This window comes from Salvelinus fontinalis, chromosome 1, assembly GCF_029448725.1.
Source record: "Salvelinus fontinalis isolate EN_2023a chromosome 1, ASM2944872v1, whole genome shotgun sequence".
NCBI classification, from domain to species: Eukaryota; Metazoa; Chordata; class Actinopteri; order Salmoniformes; family Salmonidae; genus Salvelinus; species Salvelinus fontinalis.
The window spans coordinates 99270135-99287634 of record NC_074665.1 but is presented as its reverse complement, the minus strand read 5'-3'; the positions used below and the strand labels follow the sequence as shown (position 1 = coordinate 99287634).

At 41.4% G+C, this 17500-nt stretch overlaps 1 protein-coding gene across 8 annotated transcripts in view; it reads left to right on the top strand.

The window, feature by feature from the left end:
- Positions 1-17500, top strand: part of LOC129865185 (exocyst complex component 6-like) — a 183471-nt gene that overhangs the window by 161217 nt on the left and 4754 nt on the right. For 7 of the 8 annotated variants that reach the window (XM_055937738.1, XM_055937791.1, XM_055937773.1 and 4 more), the window contains 2 exons: positions 184-257; positions 6512-6624. In XM_055937738.1, the coding sequence (XP_055793713.1) occupies positions 184-257; positions 6512-6624 (187 nt within the window). Of the gene's footprint in view, positions 1-183; positions 258-6511; positions 6629-17500 lie in introns of those variants that run through there. The other variant, XM_055937799.1, reaches the window with a different exon arrangement.

Here is a 17500-nt window from a genome sequence, read left to right as displayed (position 1 = left end):
TTTTAGGTGATCGTGCAGCGTCTTACTCTTAACCTGACTCTGTTTTGATGTCATTTATTCCCACTGTAAAGCCCTTTATATAAAGGTTCACTTATCCCCTGACAGAATACATATCGCTTCTGTAGGCTTATCAGTGACAGTAGGTGATGGTGATCATTGACTGTTACTGTCTTTCTGTTCCAGTGTTTGCCAGCTCAGAGCCTGTGCCAGGATTCCAGGGAGACACTTTACAGCTGGCATTCATCGACCTCCGACAGGTAAGCAGTATACCTCTCATCCTACGGCCAACTGTTCCCCTGTCCTGTGACCCAACACAACCTCTCCTCTGACCCAACACAACCTCTCCTGTGACCCAACACAACCTCTCCTGTGACCCAACACAACCTCTCCTGTGACCCAACACAACCTCTCCTGTGACCCAACACAACCTCTCCTCTGACCGACTGGTCCCCTCTCCTGTGACCCAACACGACCTCTCCTCTGACCGACTGGTCCCCTCTCCTGTGACCCAACACGACCTCTCCTCTGACCGACTGGTCCCCTCTCCTGTGACCCAACACGACCTCTCCTCTGACCGACTGGTCCCCTCTCCTGTGACCCAACACGACCTCTCCTCTGACCGACTGGTCCCCTCTCCTGTGACCCAACATGACCTCTCCTCTGACCCAGTAGCACACTGTCCCTGTAGGTCAGGATTAGCCCGACATTACCCTGACTCCAAGCCACCTGTTCTGGATCCATTAAGCCATCACCAGCTCTGCTAACAGCTCTCTCTTACTCTCTATGTGACCTGGTTAATCTGGGCCTCAGGTCAGGAATGGGTTAGTACTGTTACAGCAGGTTGAGGTTACACAGAGGGGAACCAGCATGTTCCCTCTGGGAGGGAGGGGGAGAGGGAGAGAGAGGGAGAGAGAGGGAGGGAGAGAGAGGGAGAGAGAGGGAGAGAGAGGGAGAGAGAGGGAGAGAGAGGGAGAGAGAGGGAGAGAGAGGGAGAGAGAGGGAGAGAGAGGGAGAGAGAGGGAGAGAGAGGGAGAGGGAGAGAATCTTACCGTCTGCAAACATTTGGTTTGTCTTAGCAAGTTGTGGCTGAAATCAATTGTGTTAGCCAGCTAACATACTCATAAAGCACCCTGGGATCACTACTCACTACTCATATAGCACCCTGGGATCACTACTCACTACTCATAAAGCACCCTGGGATCACTCACTACTCATATAGCACCCTGGGATCACTCACTACTCATATAGCACCCTGGGATCACTACTCACTACTCATATAGCACCCTGGGATCACTCACTACTCATAAAGCACCCTGGGATCACTCACTACTCATATAGCACCCTGGGATCACTACTCACTACTCATATAGCACCCTGGGATCACTCACTACTCATAAAGCATCCTGTGATCACTCACTACTCATAAAGCACCCTGGGATCACTACTCACTACTCATATAGCACCCTGGGATCACTACTCACTACTCATATAGCACCCTGGGATCACTACTCACTACTCATATAGCACCCTGGGATCACTACTCACTACTCATATAGCACCCTGGGATCACTACTCACTACTCATATAGCACCCTGGGATCACTACTCACTACTCATAAAGCACCCTGGGATCACTACTCACTACTCATAAAGCACCCTGGGATCACTACTCACTACTCATAAAGCACCCTGGGATCACTACTCACTACTCATAAAGCATCCTGGGATCACTCACTACTCATATAGCACCCTGGGATCACTACTCACTACTCATAAAGCACCCTGGGATCACTACTCACTACTCATAAAGCACCCTGGGATCACTACTCACTACTCATAAAGCACCCTGGGATCACTACTCACTACTCATAAAGCACCCTGGGATCACTACTCACTACTCATAAAGCACCCTGGGATCACTCACTACTCATAAAGCACCCTGGGATCACTCACTACTCATAAAGCACCATGGGATCACTCACTACTCATAAAGCACCCTGGGATCACTCACTACTCATAAAGCACCCTGGGATCACTCACTACTCATAAAGCACCCTGGGATCACTCACTACTCATAAAGCACCATGGGATCACTCACTACTCATAAAGCACCATGGGATCACTACTCACTACTCATAAAGCACCCTGGGATCACTACTCACTACTCATAAAGCACCCTGGGATCACTACTCACTACTCATAAAGCACCCTGGGATCACTACTCACTACTCATAAAGCACCCTGGGATCACTACTCACTACTCATAAAGCACCCTGGGATCACTACTCACTACTCATAAAGCACCCTGGGATCACTACTCACTACTCATAAAGCACCCTGGGATCACTCACTACTCATAAAGCACCATGGGATCACTCACTACTCATAAAGCACCATGGGATCACTCACTACTCATAAAGCACCCTGGGATCACTCACTACTCATAAAGCACCCTGGGATCACTCACTACTCATAAAGCACCCTGGGATCACTCACTACTCATAAAGCACCCTGGGATCACTACTCACTACTCATAAAGCACCCTGGGATCACTACTCACTACTCATAAAGCACCCTGGGATCACTACTCACTACTCATAAAGCACCCTGGGATCACTACTCACTACTCATAAAGCACCCTGGGATCACTCACTACTCATAAAGCACCATGGGATCACTCACTACTCATAAAGCACCCTGGGATCACTCACTACTCATAAAGCACCCTGGGATCACTCACTACTCATAAAGCACCCTGGGATCACTCACTACTCATAAAGCACCATGGGATCACTCACTACTCATAAAGCACCATGGGATCACTACTCACTACTCATAAAGCACCCTGGGATCACTACTCACTACTCATAAAGCACCCTGGGATCACTACTCACTACTCATAAAGCACCCTGGGATCACTACTCACTACTCATAAAGCACCCTGGGATCACTACTCACTACTCATAAAGCACCCTGGGATCACTACTCACTACTCATAAAGCACCCTGGGATCACTCACTACTCATAAAGCACCATGGGATCACTCACTACTCATAAAGCACCATGGGATCACTCACTACTCATAAAGCACCCTGGGATCACTCACTACTCATAAAGCACCCTGGGATCACTCACTACTCATAAAGCACCCTGGGATCACTCACTACTCATAAAGCACCCTGGGATCACTACTCACTACTCATAAAGCACCCTGGGATCACTACTCACTACTCATAAAGCACCCTGGGATCACTACTCACTACTCATAAAGCACCCTGGGATCACTACTCACTACTCATAAAGCACCCTGGGATCACTCACTACTCATAAAGCACCCTGGGATCACTCACTACTCATAAAGCACCCTGGGATCACTCACTACTCATAAAGCACCCTGGGATCACTACTCACTACTCATAAAGCACCCTGGGATCACTACTCACTACTCATAAAGCACAATGGGATCACTACTCACTACTCATAAAGCACCCTGGGATCACTACTCACTACTCATAAAGCACCCTGGGATCACTACTCACTACTCATAAAGCACCCTGGGATCACTACTCACTACTCATAAAGCACCCTGGGATCACTACTCACTACTCATAAAGCACCCTGGGATCACTACTCACTACTCATAAAGCACCCTGGGATCACTACTCACTACTCATAAAGCACCCTGGGATCACTCACTACTCATATAGCACCCTGGGATCACTACTCACTACTCATAAAGCACCCTGGGATCACTCACTACTCATAAAGCACCCTGGGATCACTCACTACCCATAAAGCACCCTGGGATCACTCACTACTCATAAAGCATCCTGGGATCACTCACTACTCATAAAGCACCCTGGGATCACTACTCACTACTCATAAAGCACCCTGGGATCACTACTCACTACTCATAATCCACCCTGGGATCACTCACTACTCATATAGCACCCTGGGATCACTCACTACTCATAAAGCACCCTGGGATCACTCACTACTCATATAGCACCCTGGGATCACTACTCACTACTCATAATCCACCCTGGGATCACTCACTACTCATAAAGCACCCTGGGATCACTCACTAATCATAAAGCACATTTACAGCTCCTGTATCAGGCCAGATCTGGTGCGTCTGCAGAGAGCTCCTGTATCAGGCCAGATCTGGTGCGTCTGTAGAGAGCTCCTGTATCAGGCCAGATCTGGTGCGTCTGTAGAGAGCTCCTGTATCAGGCCAGATCTGAGTGGAACCGGAGTGAACCGGAGTGGTCCATTCTACTCTGATCAGAACAGGAGTGGTCCATTCTACTCTGATCAGAACAGGAGTGGTCCATTCTACTCTGATCAGAACAGGAGTGGTCCATTCTACTCTGATCAGAACAGGAGTGGTCCATTCTACTCTGATCAGAACAGGAGTGGTCCATTCTACTCTGATCAGAACCGGAGTGGTCCATTCTACTCTGATCAGAACCGGAGTGGTCCATTCTACTCTGATCAGAACAGGAGCGGTCCATTCTACTCTGATCAGAACCGGAGTGGTCCATTCTACTCTGATGGGAGCAGAACCGGAGCGGTCCATTCTACTCTGATGGGAGCAGAACCGGAGCGGTCCATTCTACTCTGATGGGAGCAGAACCGGAGCGGTCCATTCTACTCTGATGGGAGCAGAACCGGAGCGGTCCATTCTACTCTGATCAGAACAGGAGTGGTCCATTCTACTCTGAGCAGAACCGGAGCGGTCCATTCTACTCTGATCAGAACCGGAGCGGTCCATTCTACTCTGATCAGAACCGGAGCGGTCCATTCTACTCTGATCAGAACAGGAGTGGTCCATTCTACTCTGATCAGAACAGGAGTGGTCCATTCTACTCTGATCAGAACAGGAGTGGTCCATTCTACTCTGATCAGAACAGGAGTGGTCCATTCTACTCTGATCAGAACAGGAGTGGTCCATTCTACTCTGATCAGAACAGGAGTGGTCCATTCTACTCTGATCAGAGCCGGGGTGGTCCATCTGGTCTCCCATCCAGGGACCGACCAGGACCAACCCTGCTTAGCTTCAGAGGCCAGAGTGCCTCCTACTGGCCCTCCAGCAGCATCTGGTCTCCCATCCAGGGCCTGACCAGGACCAACCCTGCTTAGCTTCAGAGGCCAGAGTCCCTCCTACTGGCCCTCCAGCAGCATCTGGTCTCCCATCCAGGGCCCGACCAGGACCAACCCTGCTTAGCTTCAGAGGCCAGAGTCCCTCCTACTGGCCCTCCAGCAGCATCTGGTCTCCCATCCAGGGCCCGACCAGGACCAACCCTGCTTAGCTTCAGAGGCCAGAGTCCCTCCTACTGGCCCTCCAGCAGCATCTGGTCTCCCATCCAGGGCCCGACCAGGACCAACCCTGCTTAGCTTCAGAGGCCAGAGTCCCTCCTACTGGCCCTCCAGCAGCATCTGGTCTCCCATCCAGGGCCCGACCAGGACCAACCCTGCTTAGCTTCAGAGGCCAGAGTCCCTCCTACTGGCCCTCCAGCAGCATCTGGTCTCCCATCCAGGGCCCGACCAGGACCAACCCTGCTTAGCTTCAGAGGCCAGAGTCCCTCCTACTGGCCCTCCAGCAGCATCTGGTCTCCCATCCAGGGCCCGACCAGGACCAACCCTGCTTAGCTTCAGAGGCCAGAGTCCCTCCTACTGGCCCTCCAGCAGCATCTGGTCTCCCATCCAGGGCCCGACCAGGACCAACCCTGCTTAGCTTCAGAGGCCAGAGTCCCTCCTACTGGCCCTCCAGCAGCATCTGGTCTCCCATCCAGGGCCCGACCAGGACCAACCCTGCTTAGCTTCAGAGGCCAGAGTCCCTCCTACTGGCCCTCCAGCAGCATCTGGTCTCCCATCCAGGGCCCGACCAGGACCAACCCTGCTTAGCTTCAGAGGCCAGAGTCCCTCCTACTGGCCCTCCAGCAGCATCTGGTCTCCCATCCAGGGCCCGACCAGGACCAACCCTGCTTAGCTTCAGAGGCCAGAGTCCCTCCTACTGGCCCTCCAGCAGCATCTGGTCTCCCATCCAGGGCCCGACCAGGACCAACCCTGCTTAGCTTCAGAGGCCAGAGTCCCTCCTACTGGCCCTCCAGCAGCATCTGGTCTCCCATCCAGGGCCCGACCAGGACCAACCCTGCTTAGCTTCAGAGGCCAGAGTCCCTCCTACTGGCCCTCCAGCAGCATCTGGTCTCCCATCCAGGGCCCGACCAGGACCAACCCTGCTTAGCTTCAGAGGCCAGAGTGCCTCGTACTGGCCCTCCAGCAGCATCTGGTCTCCCATCCAGGGACCGACCAGGACCAACCCTGCTTAGCTTCAGAGGCCAGAGTGCCTCGTACTGGCCCTCCAGCAGCATCTGGTCTCCCATCCAGGGCCCGACCAGGACCAACCCTGCTTAGCATGAGGCCAGCCAGCAGCGGGCTGCAGGGTGCTATACCGCTGTCTTTTTCCTCACTAACTCCCAGAATAATGTCCTCTCTGTGTGTTGATTCAGCTGCTGGACCTGTTCATGGTGTGGGACTGGTCTACGTACCTGGCTGACTACGGACAGCCCACCTCCAAGTACCTCCGGGTCAACCCCTCTACTGCACTAGCACTTTTGGAAAAGTGAGTACTGCCGTTTCTACTGTCTCTACTCAATGTGTAGTCAGTTCTACTGTCTCTACTCAATGTGTAGTCAGTTCTACTGTCTCTACTCAATGTGTAGTCAGTTCTACTGTCTCTACTCAATGTGTAGTCAGTTCTACTGTCTCTACTCAATGTGTAGTCAGTTCTACTGTCTCTACTCAATGTGTAGTCAGTTCTACTGTCTCTACTCAATGTGTAGTCAGTTCTACTGTCTCTACTCAATGTGTAGTCAGTTCTACTGTCTCTACTCAATGTGTAGTCAGTTCTACTGTCTCTACTCAATGTGTAGTCAGTTCTACTGTCTCTACTCAATGTGTAGTCAGTTCTACTGTCTCTACTCAATGTGTAGTCAGTTCTACTGTCTCTACTCAATGTGTAGTCAGTTCTACTGTCTCTACTCAATGTGTAGTCAGTTCTACTGTCTCTACTCAATGTGTAGTCAGTTCTACTGTCTCTACTCAATGTGTAGTCAGTTCTACTGTCTCTACTCAATGTGTAGTCAGTTCTACTGTCTCTACTCAATGTGTAGTCAGTTCTACTGTCTCTACTCAATGTGTAGTCAGTTCTACTGTCTCTACTCAATGTGTAGTCAGTTCTACTGTCTCTACTCAATGTGTAGTCAGTTCTACTGTCTCTACTCAATGTGTAGTCAGTTCTACTGTCTCTACTCAATGTGTAGTCAGTTCTACTGTCTCTACTCAATGTGTAGTCAGTTCTACTGTCTCTACTCAATGTGTAGTCAGTTCTACTGTCTCTACTCAATGTGTAGTCAGTTCTACTGTCTCTACTCAATGTGTAGTCAGTTCTACTGTCTCTACTCAATGTGTAGTCAGTTCTACTGTCTCTACTCAATGTGTAGTCAGTTCTACTGTCTCTACTCAATGTGTAGTCAGTTCTACTGTCTCTACTCAATGTGTAGTCAGTTCTACTGTCTCTACTCAATGTGTAGTCAGTTCTACTGTCTCTACTCAATGTGTAGTCAGTTCTACTGTCTCTACTCAATGTGTAGTCAGTTCTACTGTCTCTACTCAATGTGTAGTCAGTTCTACTGTCTCTACTCAATGTGTAGTCAGTTCTACTGTCTCTACTCAATGTGTAGTCAGTTCTACTGTCTCTACTCAATGTGTAGTCAGTTCTACTGTCTCTACTCAATGTGTAGTCAGTTCTACTGTCTCTACTCAATGTGTAGTCAGTTCTACTGTCTTTACTCAATGTGTAGTCAGTTCTACTGTCTCTACTCAATGTGTAGTCAGTTCTACTGCCTTTACTCAATGTGTAGTCAGTTCTACTGCCTCTACTCAATGTGTAGTCAGTTCTACTGTCTCTACTCAATGTGTAGTCAGTTCTACTGTCTCTACTCAATGTGTAGTCAGTTCTACTGTCTCTACTCAATGTGTAGTCAGTTCTACTGTCTCTACTCAATGTGTAGTCAGTTCTACTGTCTCTACTCAATGTGTAGTCAGTTCTACTGTCTCTACTCAATGTGTAGTCAGTTCTACTGTCTCTACTCAATGTGTAGTCAGTTCTACTGTCTCTACTCAATGTGTAGTCAGTTCTACTGTCTCTACTCAATGTGTAGTCAGTTCTACTGCCTTTACTCAATGTGTAGTCAGTTCTACTGCCTCTACTCAATGTGTAGTCAGTTCTACTGTCTCTACTCAATGTGTAGTCAGTTCTACTGTCTCTACTCAATGTGTAGTCAGTTCTACTGTCTCTACTCAATGTGTAGTCAGTTCTACTGTCTTTACTCAATGTGTAGTCAGTTCTACTGTCTCAATGTGTAGTCAGTTCTACTGTCTCTACTCAATGTGTAGTCAGTTCTACTGTCTCTACTCAATGTGTAGTCAGTTCTACTGTCTCTACTCAATGTGTAGTCAGTTCTACTGTCTCTACTCAATGTGTAGTCAGTTCTACTGTCTCTACTCAATGTGTAGTCAGTTCTACTGTCTCTACTCAATGTGTAGTCAGTTCTACTGTCTCTACTCAATGTGTAGTCAGTTCTACTGTCTCAATGTGTAGTCAGTTCTACTGTCTCAATGTGTAGTCAGTTCTACTGTCTCTACTCAATGTGTAGTCAGTTCTACTGTCTCAATGTGTAGTCAGTTCTACTGTCTCTACTCAATGTGTAGTCAGTTCTACTGTCTCTACTCAATGTGTAGTCAGTTCTACTGTCTCTACTCAATGTGTAGTCAGTTCTACTGTCTCTACTCAATGTCTAGTCAGTTTGTAGTTCTACTGTCTCTACTCAATGTGTAGTCAGTTCTACTGTCTTTATTCAATGTGTAGTCAGTTTGTAGTTCTACTGTCCTGGTTAGACCGAACTTAGTCAGACTGTCTTCTCTAACCCGCTACAGTGCTTAGTCTGGTCTGTATCTGTTATCTACATATTCACTAATAGACCTCTTAGTCTGTATCTGTTATCTACATATTCACTACTAGACCTCTTAGTCTGTATCTGTTATCTACATATTCACTACTAGACCTCTTAGTCTGTATCTGTTATCTACATATCTACATATTCACTACTAGACCTCTTAGTCTGTATCTGTTATCTACATATTCACTACTAGACCTCTTAGTCTGTATCTGTTATCTACATATTCACTACTAGACCTCTTAGTCTGTATCTGTTATCTACATATTCACTAATAGACCTCTTAGTCTGTATCTGTTATCTACATATTCACTACTAGACCTCTTAGTCTGTATCTGTTATCTACATATTCATTACTAGACCTCTTAGTCTGTATCTGTTATCTACATATTCACTACTAGACCTCTTAGTCTGTATCTGTTATCTACATATTCACTACTAGACCTCTTAGTCTGTATCTGTTATCTACATATCTACATATTCACTAGTAGACCTCTTAGTCTGTATCTGTTATCTACATATCTACATATTCACTACTAGACCTCTTAGTCTGTATCTGTTATCTACATATTCACTACTAGACCTCTTAGTCTGTATCTGTTATCTACATATTCACTAATAGACCTCTTAGTCTGTATCTGTTATCTACATATCTACATATTCACTAATAGACCTCTTAATCTGTATCTGTTATCTACATATCTACATATTCACTACTAGACCTCTTAGTCTGTATCTGTTATCTACATATTCACTAGTAGACCTCTTAGTCTGTATCTGTTATCTACATATTCACTACTAGACCTCTTAGTCTGTATCTGTTATCTACATATCTACATATTCACTACTAGACCTCTTAGTCTGTATCTGTTATCTACATATTCACTACTAGACCTCTTAGTCTGTATCTGTTATCTACATATTCACTAATAGACCTCTTAGTCTGTATCTGTTATCTACATATTCACTACCAGACCTCTTAGTCTGTATCTGTTATCTACATATCTACATATTCACTAATAGACCTCTTAGTCTGTATCTGTTATCTACATATTCACTACTAGACCTCTTAGTCTGTATTTGTTATCTACATATCTACATATTCACTACTAGACCTCTTAGTCTGTATCTGTTATCTCCATATTCACTACTAGACCTCTTAGTCTGTATCTGTTATCTACATATTCACTACTAGACCTCTTAGTCTGTATCTGTTATCTACATATTCACTAATAGACCTCTTAGTCTGTATCTGTTATCTACATATCTACATATTCACTACTAGACCTCTTAGTCTGTATCTGTTATCTACATATTCACTAATAGACCTCTTAGTCTGTATCTGTTATCTACATATCTACATATTCACTACTAGACCTCTTAGTCTGTATCTGTTATCTACATATTCACTACTAGACCTCTTAGTCTGTATCTGTTATCTACATATTCACTACTAGACCTCTTAGTCTGTATCTGTTATCTACATATTCACTACTAGACCTCTTAGTCTGTATCTGTTATCTACATATTCACTACTAGACCTCTTAGTCTGTATCTGTTATCTACATATCTACATATTCACTACTAGACCTCTTAGTCTGTATCTGTTATCTACATATCTACATATTCACTACTAGACCTCTTAGTCTGTATCTGTTATCTACATATCTACATATTCAATACTAGACCTCTTAGTCTGTATCTGTTATCTACATATTCACTAGTAGACCTCTTAGTCTGTATCTGTTATCTACATATTCACTACCAGACCTCTTAGTCTGTATCTGTTATCTACATATTCATTACTAGACCTCTTAGTCTGTATCTGTTATCTACATATTCACTACCAGACCTCTTAGTCTGTATCTACATATTCACTAGTAGACCTCTTAGTCTGTATCTGTTATCTACATATCTACATATTCACTAGTAGACCTCTTAGTCTGTATCTACATATTCACTACTAGACCTCTTAGTCTGTATCTGTTATCTACATATTCACTACTAGACCTCTTAGTCTGTATCTGTTATCTACATATTCACTACTAGACCTCTTAGTCTGTATCTGTTATCTACATATCTACATATTCACTACTAGACCTCTTAGTCTGTATCTGTTATCTACATATTCACTACTAGACCTCTTAGTCTGTATCTGTTATCTACATATTCACTACTAGACCTCTTAGTCTGTATCTGTTATCTACATATTCACTACTAGACCTCTTAGTCTGTATCTGTTATCTACATATCTACATATTCACTACTAGACCTCTTAGTCTGTATCTGTTATCTACATATTCACTACTAGACCTCTTAGTCTGTATCTGTTATCTACATATTCACTACTAGACCTCTTAGTCTGTATCTACATATTCACTACTAGACCTCTTAGTCTGTATCTGTTATCTACATATTCACTACTAGACCTCTTAGTCTGTATCTGTTATCTACATATCTACATATTCATTACTAGACCTCTTAGTCTGTATCTGTTATCTACATATCTACATATTCACTACTAGACCTCTTAGTCTGTATCTGTTATCTACATATTCACTACTAGACCTCTTAGTCTGTATCTGTTATCAACATATTCACTACTAGACCTCTTAGTCTGTATCTGTTATCTACATATTCACTACTAGACCTCTTAGTCTGTATCTGTTATCTACATATCTACATATTCATTACTAGACCTCTTAGTCTGTATCTGTTATCTACATATTCACTACTAGACCTCTTAGTCTGTATCTGTTATCTACATATTCACTACTAGACCTCTTAGTCTGTATCTGTTATCTACATATCTACATATTCACTACTAGACCTCTTAGTCTGTATCTGTTATCTACATATTCACTACTAGACCTCTTAGTCTGTATCTGTTATCTACATATTCACTAATAGACCTCTTAGTCTGTATCTGTTATCTACATATCTACATATTCACTAATAGACCTCTTAATCTGTATCTGTTATCTACATATCTACATATTCACTACTAGACCTCTTAGTCTGTATCTGTTATCTACATATTCACTAGTAGACCTCTTAGTCTGTATCTGTTATCTACATATCTACATATTCACTACTAGACCTCTTAGTCTGTATCTGTTATCTACATATCTACATATTCACTACTAGACCTCTTAGTCTGTATCTGTTATCTACATATCTACATATTCACTACTAGACCTCTTAGTCTGTATCTGTTATCTACATATCTACATATTCACTACTAGACCTCTTAGTCTGTATCTGTTATCTACATATCTACATATTCACTACTAGACCTCTTAGTCTGTATCTGTTATCTACATATTCACTACTAGACCTCTTAGTCTGTATCTGTTATCTACATATTCACTAATAGACCTCTTAGTCTGTATCTGTTATCTACATATTCACTACCAGACCTCTTAGTCTGTATCTGTTATCTACATATCTACATATTCACTAATAGACCTCTTAGTCTGTATCTGTTATCTACATATTCACTACTAGACCTCTTAGTCTGTATTTGTTATCTACATATCTACATATTCACTACTAGACCTCTTAGTCTGTATCTGTTATCTCCATATTCACTACTAGACCTCTTAGTCTGTATCTGTTATCTACATATTCACTACTAGACCTCTTAGTCTGTATCTGTTATCTACATATTCACTAATAGACCTCTTAGTCTGTATCTGTTATCTACATATCTACATATTCACTACTAGACCTCTTAGTCTGTATCTGTTATCTACATATTCACTACTAGACCTCTTAGTCTGTATCTGTTATCTACATATTCACTACTAGACCTCTTAGTCTGTATCTGTTATCTACATATCTACATATTCACTACTAGACCTCTTAGTCTGTATCTGTTATCTACATATTCACTACTAGACCTCTTAGTCTGTATCTGTTATCTACATATTCACTACTAGACCTCTTAGTCTGTATCTGTTATCTACATATCTACATATTCACTACTAGACCTCTTAGTCTGTATCTGTTATCTACATATCTACATATTCAATACTAGACCTCTTAGTCTGTATCTGTTATCTACATATTCACTAGTAGACCTCTTAGTCTGTATCTGTTATCTACATATTCACTACCAGACCTCTTAGTCTGTATCTGTTATCTACATATTCATTACTAGACCTCTTAGTCTGTATCTGTTATCTACATATTCACTACCAGACCTCTTAGTCTGTATCTACATATTCACTAGTAGACCTCTTAGTCTGTATCTGTTATCTACATATCTACATATTCACTAGTAGACCTCTTAGTCTGTATCTACATATTCACTACTAGACCTCTTAGTCTGTATCTGTTATCTACATATTCACTACTAGACCTCTTAGTCTGTATCTGTTATCTACATATTCACTACTAGACCTCTTAGTCTGTATCTGTTATCTACATATTCACTACTAGACCTCTTAGTCTGTATCTGTTATCTACATATTCACTACTAGACCTCTTAGTCTGTATCTGTTATCTACATATCTACATATTCACTACTAGACCTCTTAGTCTGTATCTGTTATCTACATATTCACTACTAGACCTCTTAGTCTGTATCTGTTATCTACATATCTACATATTCACTAATAGACCTCTTAGTCTGTATCTGTTATCTACATATCTACATATTCACTAGTAGACCTCTTAGTCTGTATCTGTTATCTACATATCTACATATTCACTACTAGACCTCTTAGTCTGTATCTGTTATCTACATATTCACTACTAGACCTCTTAGTCTGTATCTGTTATCTACATATTCACTAATAGACCTCTTAGTCTGTATCTGTTATCTACATATTCACTAGTAGACCTCTTAGTCTGTATCTGTTATCTACATATCTACATATTCACTACTAGACCTCTTAGTCTGTATCTGTTATCTACATATCTACATATTCACTACTAGACCTCTTAGTCTGTATCTGTTATCTACATATCTACATATTCACTACTAGACCTCTTAGTCTGTATCTGTTATCTACATATTCACTACTAGACCTCTTAGTCTGTATCTGTTATCTACATATTCACTACTAGACCTCTTAGTCTGTATCTGTTATCTACATATTCACTAATAGACCTCTTAGTCTGTATCTGTTATCTACATATTCACTACCAGACCTCTTAGTCTGTATCTGTTATCTACATATCTACATATTCACTAATAGACCTCTTAGTCTGTATCTGTTATCTACATATTCACTAGTAGACCTCTTAGTCTGTATCTGTTATCTACATATCTACATATTCACTACTAGACCTCTTAGTCTGTATCTGTTATCTACATATCTACATATTCACTACTAGACCTCTTAGTCTGTATCTGTTATCTACATATCTACATATTCACTACTAGACCTCTTAGTCTGTATCTGTTATCTACATATTCACTACTAGACCTCTTAGTCTGTATCTGTTATCTACATATTCACTACTAGACCTCTTAGTCTGTATCTGTTATCTACATATTCACTAATAGACCTCTTAGTCTGTATCTGTTATCTACATATTCACTACCAGACCTCTTAGTCTGTATCTGTTATCTACATAGCTACATATTCACTAATAGACCTCTTAGTCTGTATCTGTTATCTACATATTCACTACTAGACCTCTTAGTCTGTATTTGTTATCTACATATCTACATATTCACTACTAGACCTCTTAGTCTGTATCTGTTATCTCCATATTCACTACTAGACCTCTTAGTCTGTATCTGTTATCTACATATTCACTACTAGACCTCTTAGTCTGTATCTGTTATCTACATATTCACTAATAGACCTCTTAGTCTGTATCTGTTATCTACATATCTACATATTCACTACTAGACCTCTTAGTCTGTATCTGTTATCTACATATTCACTAATAGACCTCTTAGTCTGTATCTGTTATCTACATATCTACATATTCACTGCTAGACCTCTTAGTCTGTATCTGTTATCTACATATTCACTACTAGACCTCTTAGTCTGTATCTGTTATCTACATATCTACATATTCACTACTAGACCTCTTAGTCTGTATCTGTTATCTACATATCTACATATTCAATACTAGACCTCTTAGTCTGTATCTGTTATCTACATATTCACTAGTAGACCTCTTAGTCTGTATCTGTTATCTACATATCTACATATTCACTACTAGACCTCTTAGTCTGTATCTGTTATCTACATATTCACTACCAGACCTCTTAGTCTGTATCTGTTATCTACATATTCATTACTAGACCTCTTAGTCTGTATCTGTTATCTACATATTCACTACCAGACCTCTTAGTCTGTATCTACATATTCACTAGTAGACCTCTTAGTCTGTATCTGTTATCTACATATCTACATATTCACTAGTAGACCTCTTAGTCTGTATCTACATATTCACTACTAGACCTCTTAGTCTGTATCTGTTATCTACATATTCACTACTAGACCTCTTAGTCTGTCTCTGTTATCTACATATCTACATATTCACTACTAGACCTCTTAGTCTGTATCTGTTATCTACATATCTACATATTCACTACTAGACCTCTTAGTCTGTATCTGTTATCTACATATTCACTACTAGACCTCTTAGTCTGTATCTGTTATCTACATATCTACATATTCACTACTAGACCTCTTAGTCTGTATCTGTTATCTACATATTCACTACTAGACCTCTTATTCTGTATCTGTTATCTACATATTCACTACTAGACCTCTTAGTCTGTATCTGTTATCTACATATCTACATATTCACTACCAGACCTCTTAGTCTGTATCTGTTATCTACATATTCACTACTAGACCTCTTAGTCTGTATCTGTTATCTACATATCTACATATTCACTAGTAGACCTCTTAGTCTGTATCTACATATTCACTACTAGACCTCTTAGTCTGTATCTGTTATCTACATATTCACTACTAGACCTCTTAGTCTGTATCTGTTATCTACATATCTACATATTCATTACTAGACCTCTTAGTCTGTATCTGTTATCTACATATCTACATATTCATTACTAGACCTCTTAGTCTGTATCTGTTATCTACATATTCACTACTAGACCTCTTAGTCTGTATCTGTTATCTACATATTCACTACTAGACCTCTTAGTCTGTATCTGTTATCTACATATCTACATATTCACTACTAGACCTCTTAGTCTGTATCTGTTATCTACATATTCACTACTAGACCTCTTAGTCTGTATCTGTTATCTACATATTCACTACTAGACCTCTTAGTCTGTATCTACATATTCACTACTAGACCTCTTAGTCTGTATCTGTTATCTACATATCTACATATTCATTACTAGACCTCTTAGTCTATATCTGTTATCTACATATTCACTACTAGACCTCTTAGTCTGTATCTGTTATCTACATATTCACTACTAGACCTCTTAGTCTGTATCTGTTATCTACATATTCACTACTAGACCTCTTAGTCTGTATCTGTTATCTACATATTCACTACTAGACCTCTTAGTCTGTATCTGTTATCTACATATTCACTACTAGACCTCTTAGTCTGTATCTGTTATCTACATATTCACTACTAGACCTCTTAGTCTGTATCTGTTATCTACATATCTACATATTCACTACTAGACCTCTTAGTCTGTATCTGTTATCTACATATCTACATATTCAATACTAGACCTCTTAGTCTGTATCTGTTATCTACATATTCACTAGTAGACCTCTTAGTCTGTATCTGTTATCTACATATCTACATATTCAATACTAGACCTCTTAGTCTGTATCTGTTATCTACATATTCACTACTAGACCTCTTAGTCTGTATCTGTTATCTACATATCTACATATTCACTACCAGACCTCTTAGTCTGTATCTGTTATCTACATATTCATTACTAGACCTCTTAGTCTGTATCTGTTATCTACATATTCACTACCAGACCTCTTAGTCTGTATCTACATATTCACTAGTAGACCTCTTAGTCTGTATCTGTTATCTACATATCTACATATTCACTAGTAGACCTCTTAGTCTGTATCTACATATTCACTACTAGACCTCTTAGTCTGTATCTGTTATCTACATATTCACTACTAGACCTCTTAGTCTGTATCTGTTATCTACATATCTACATATTCACTACTAGACCTCTTAGTCTGTATCTGTTATCTACATATTCACTACTAGACCTCTTAGTCTGTATCTGTTATCTACATATTCACTACTAGACCTCTTAGTCTGTATCTGTTATCTACATATTCACTACTAGACCTCTTAGTCTGTATCTGTTATCTACATATTCACTACTAGACCTCTTAGTCTGTATCTGTTATCTACATATTCACTACTAGACCTCTTAGTCTGTATCTGTTATCTACATATTCACTACTAGACCTCTTAGTCTGTATCTGTTATCTACATATTCACTACTAGACCTCTTAGTCTGTATCTACATATTCACTACTAGAC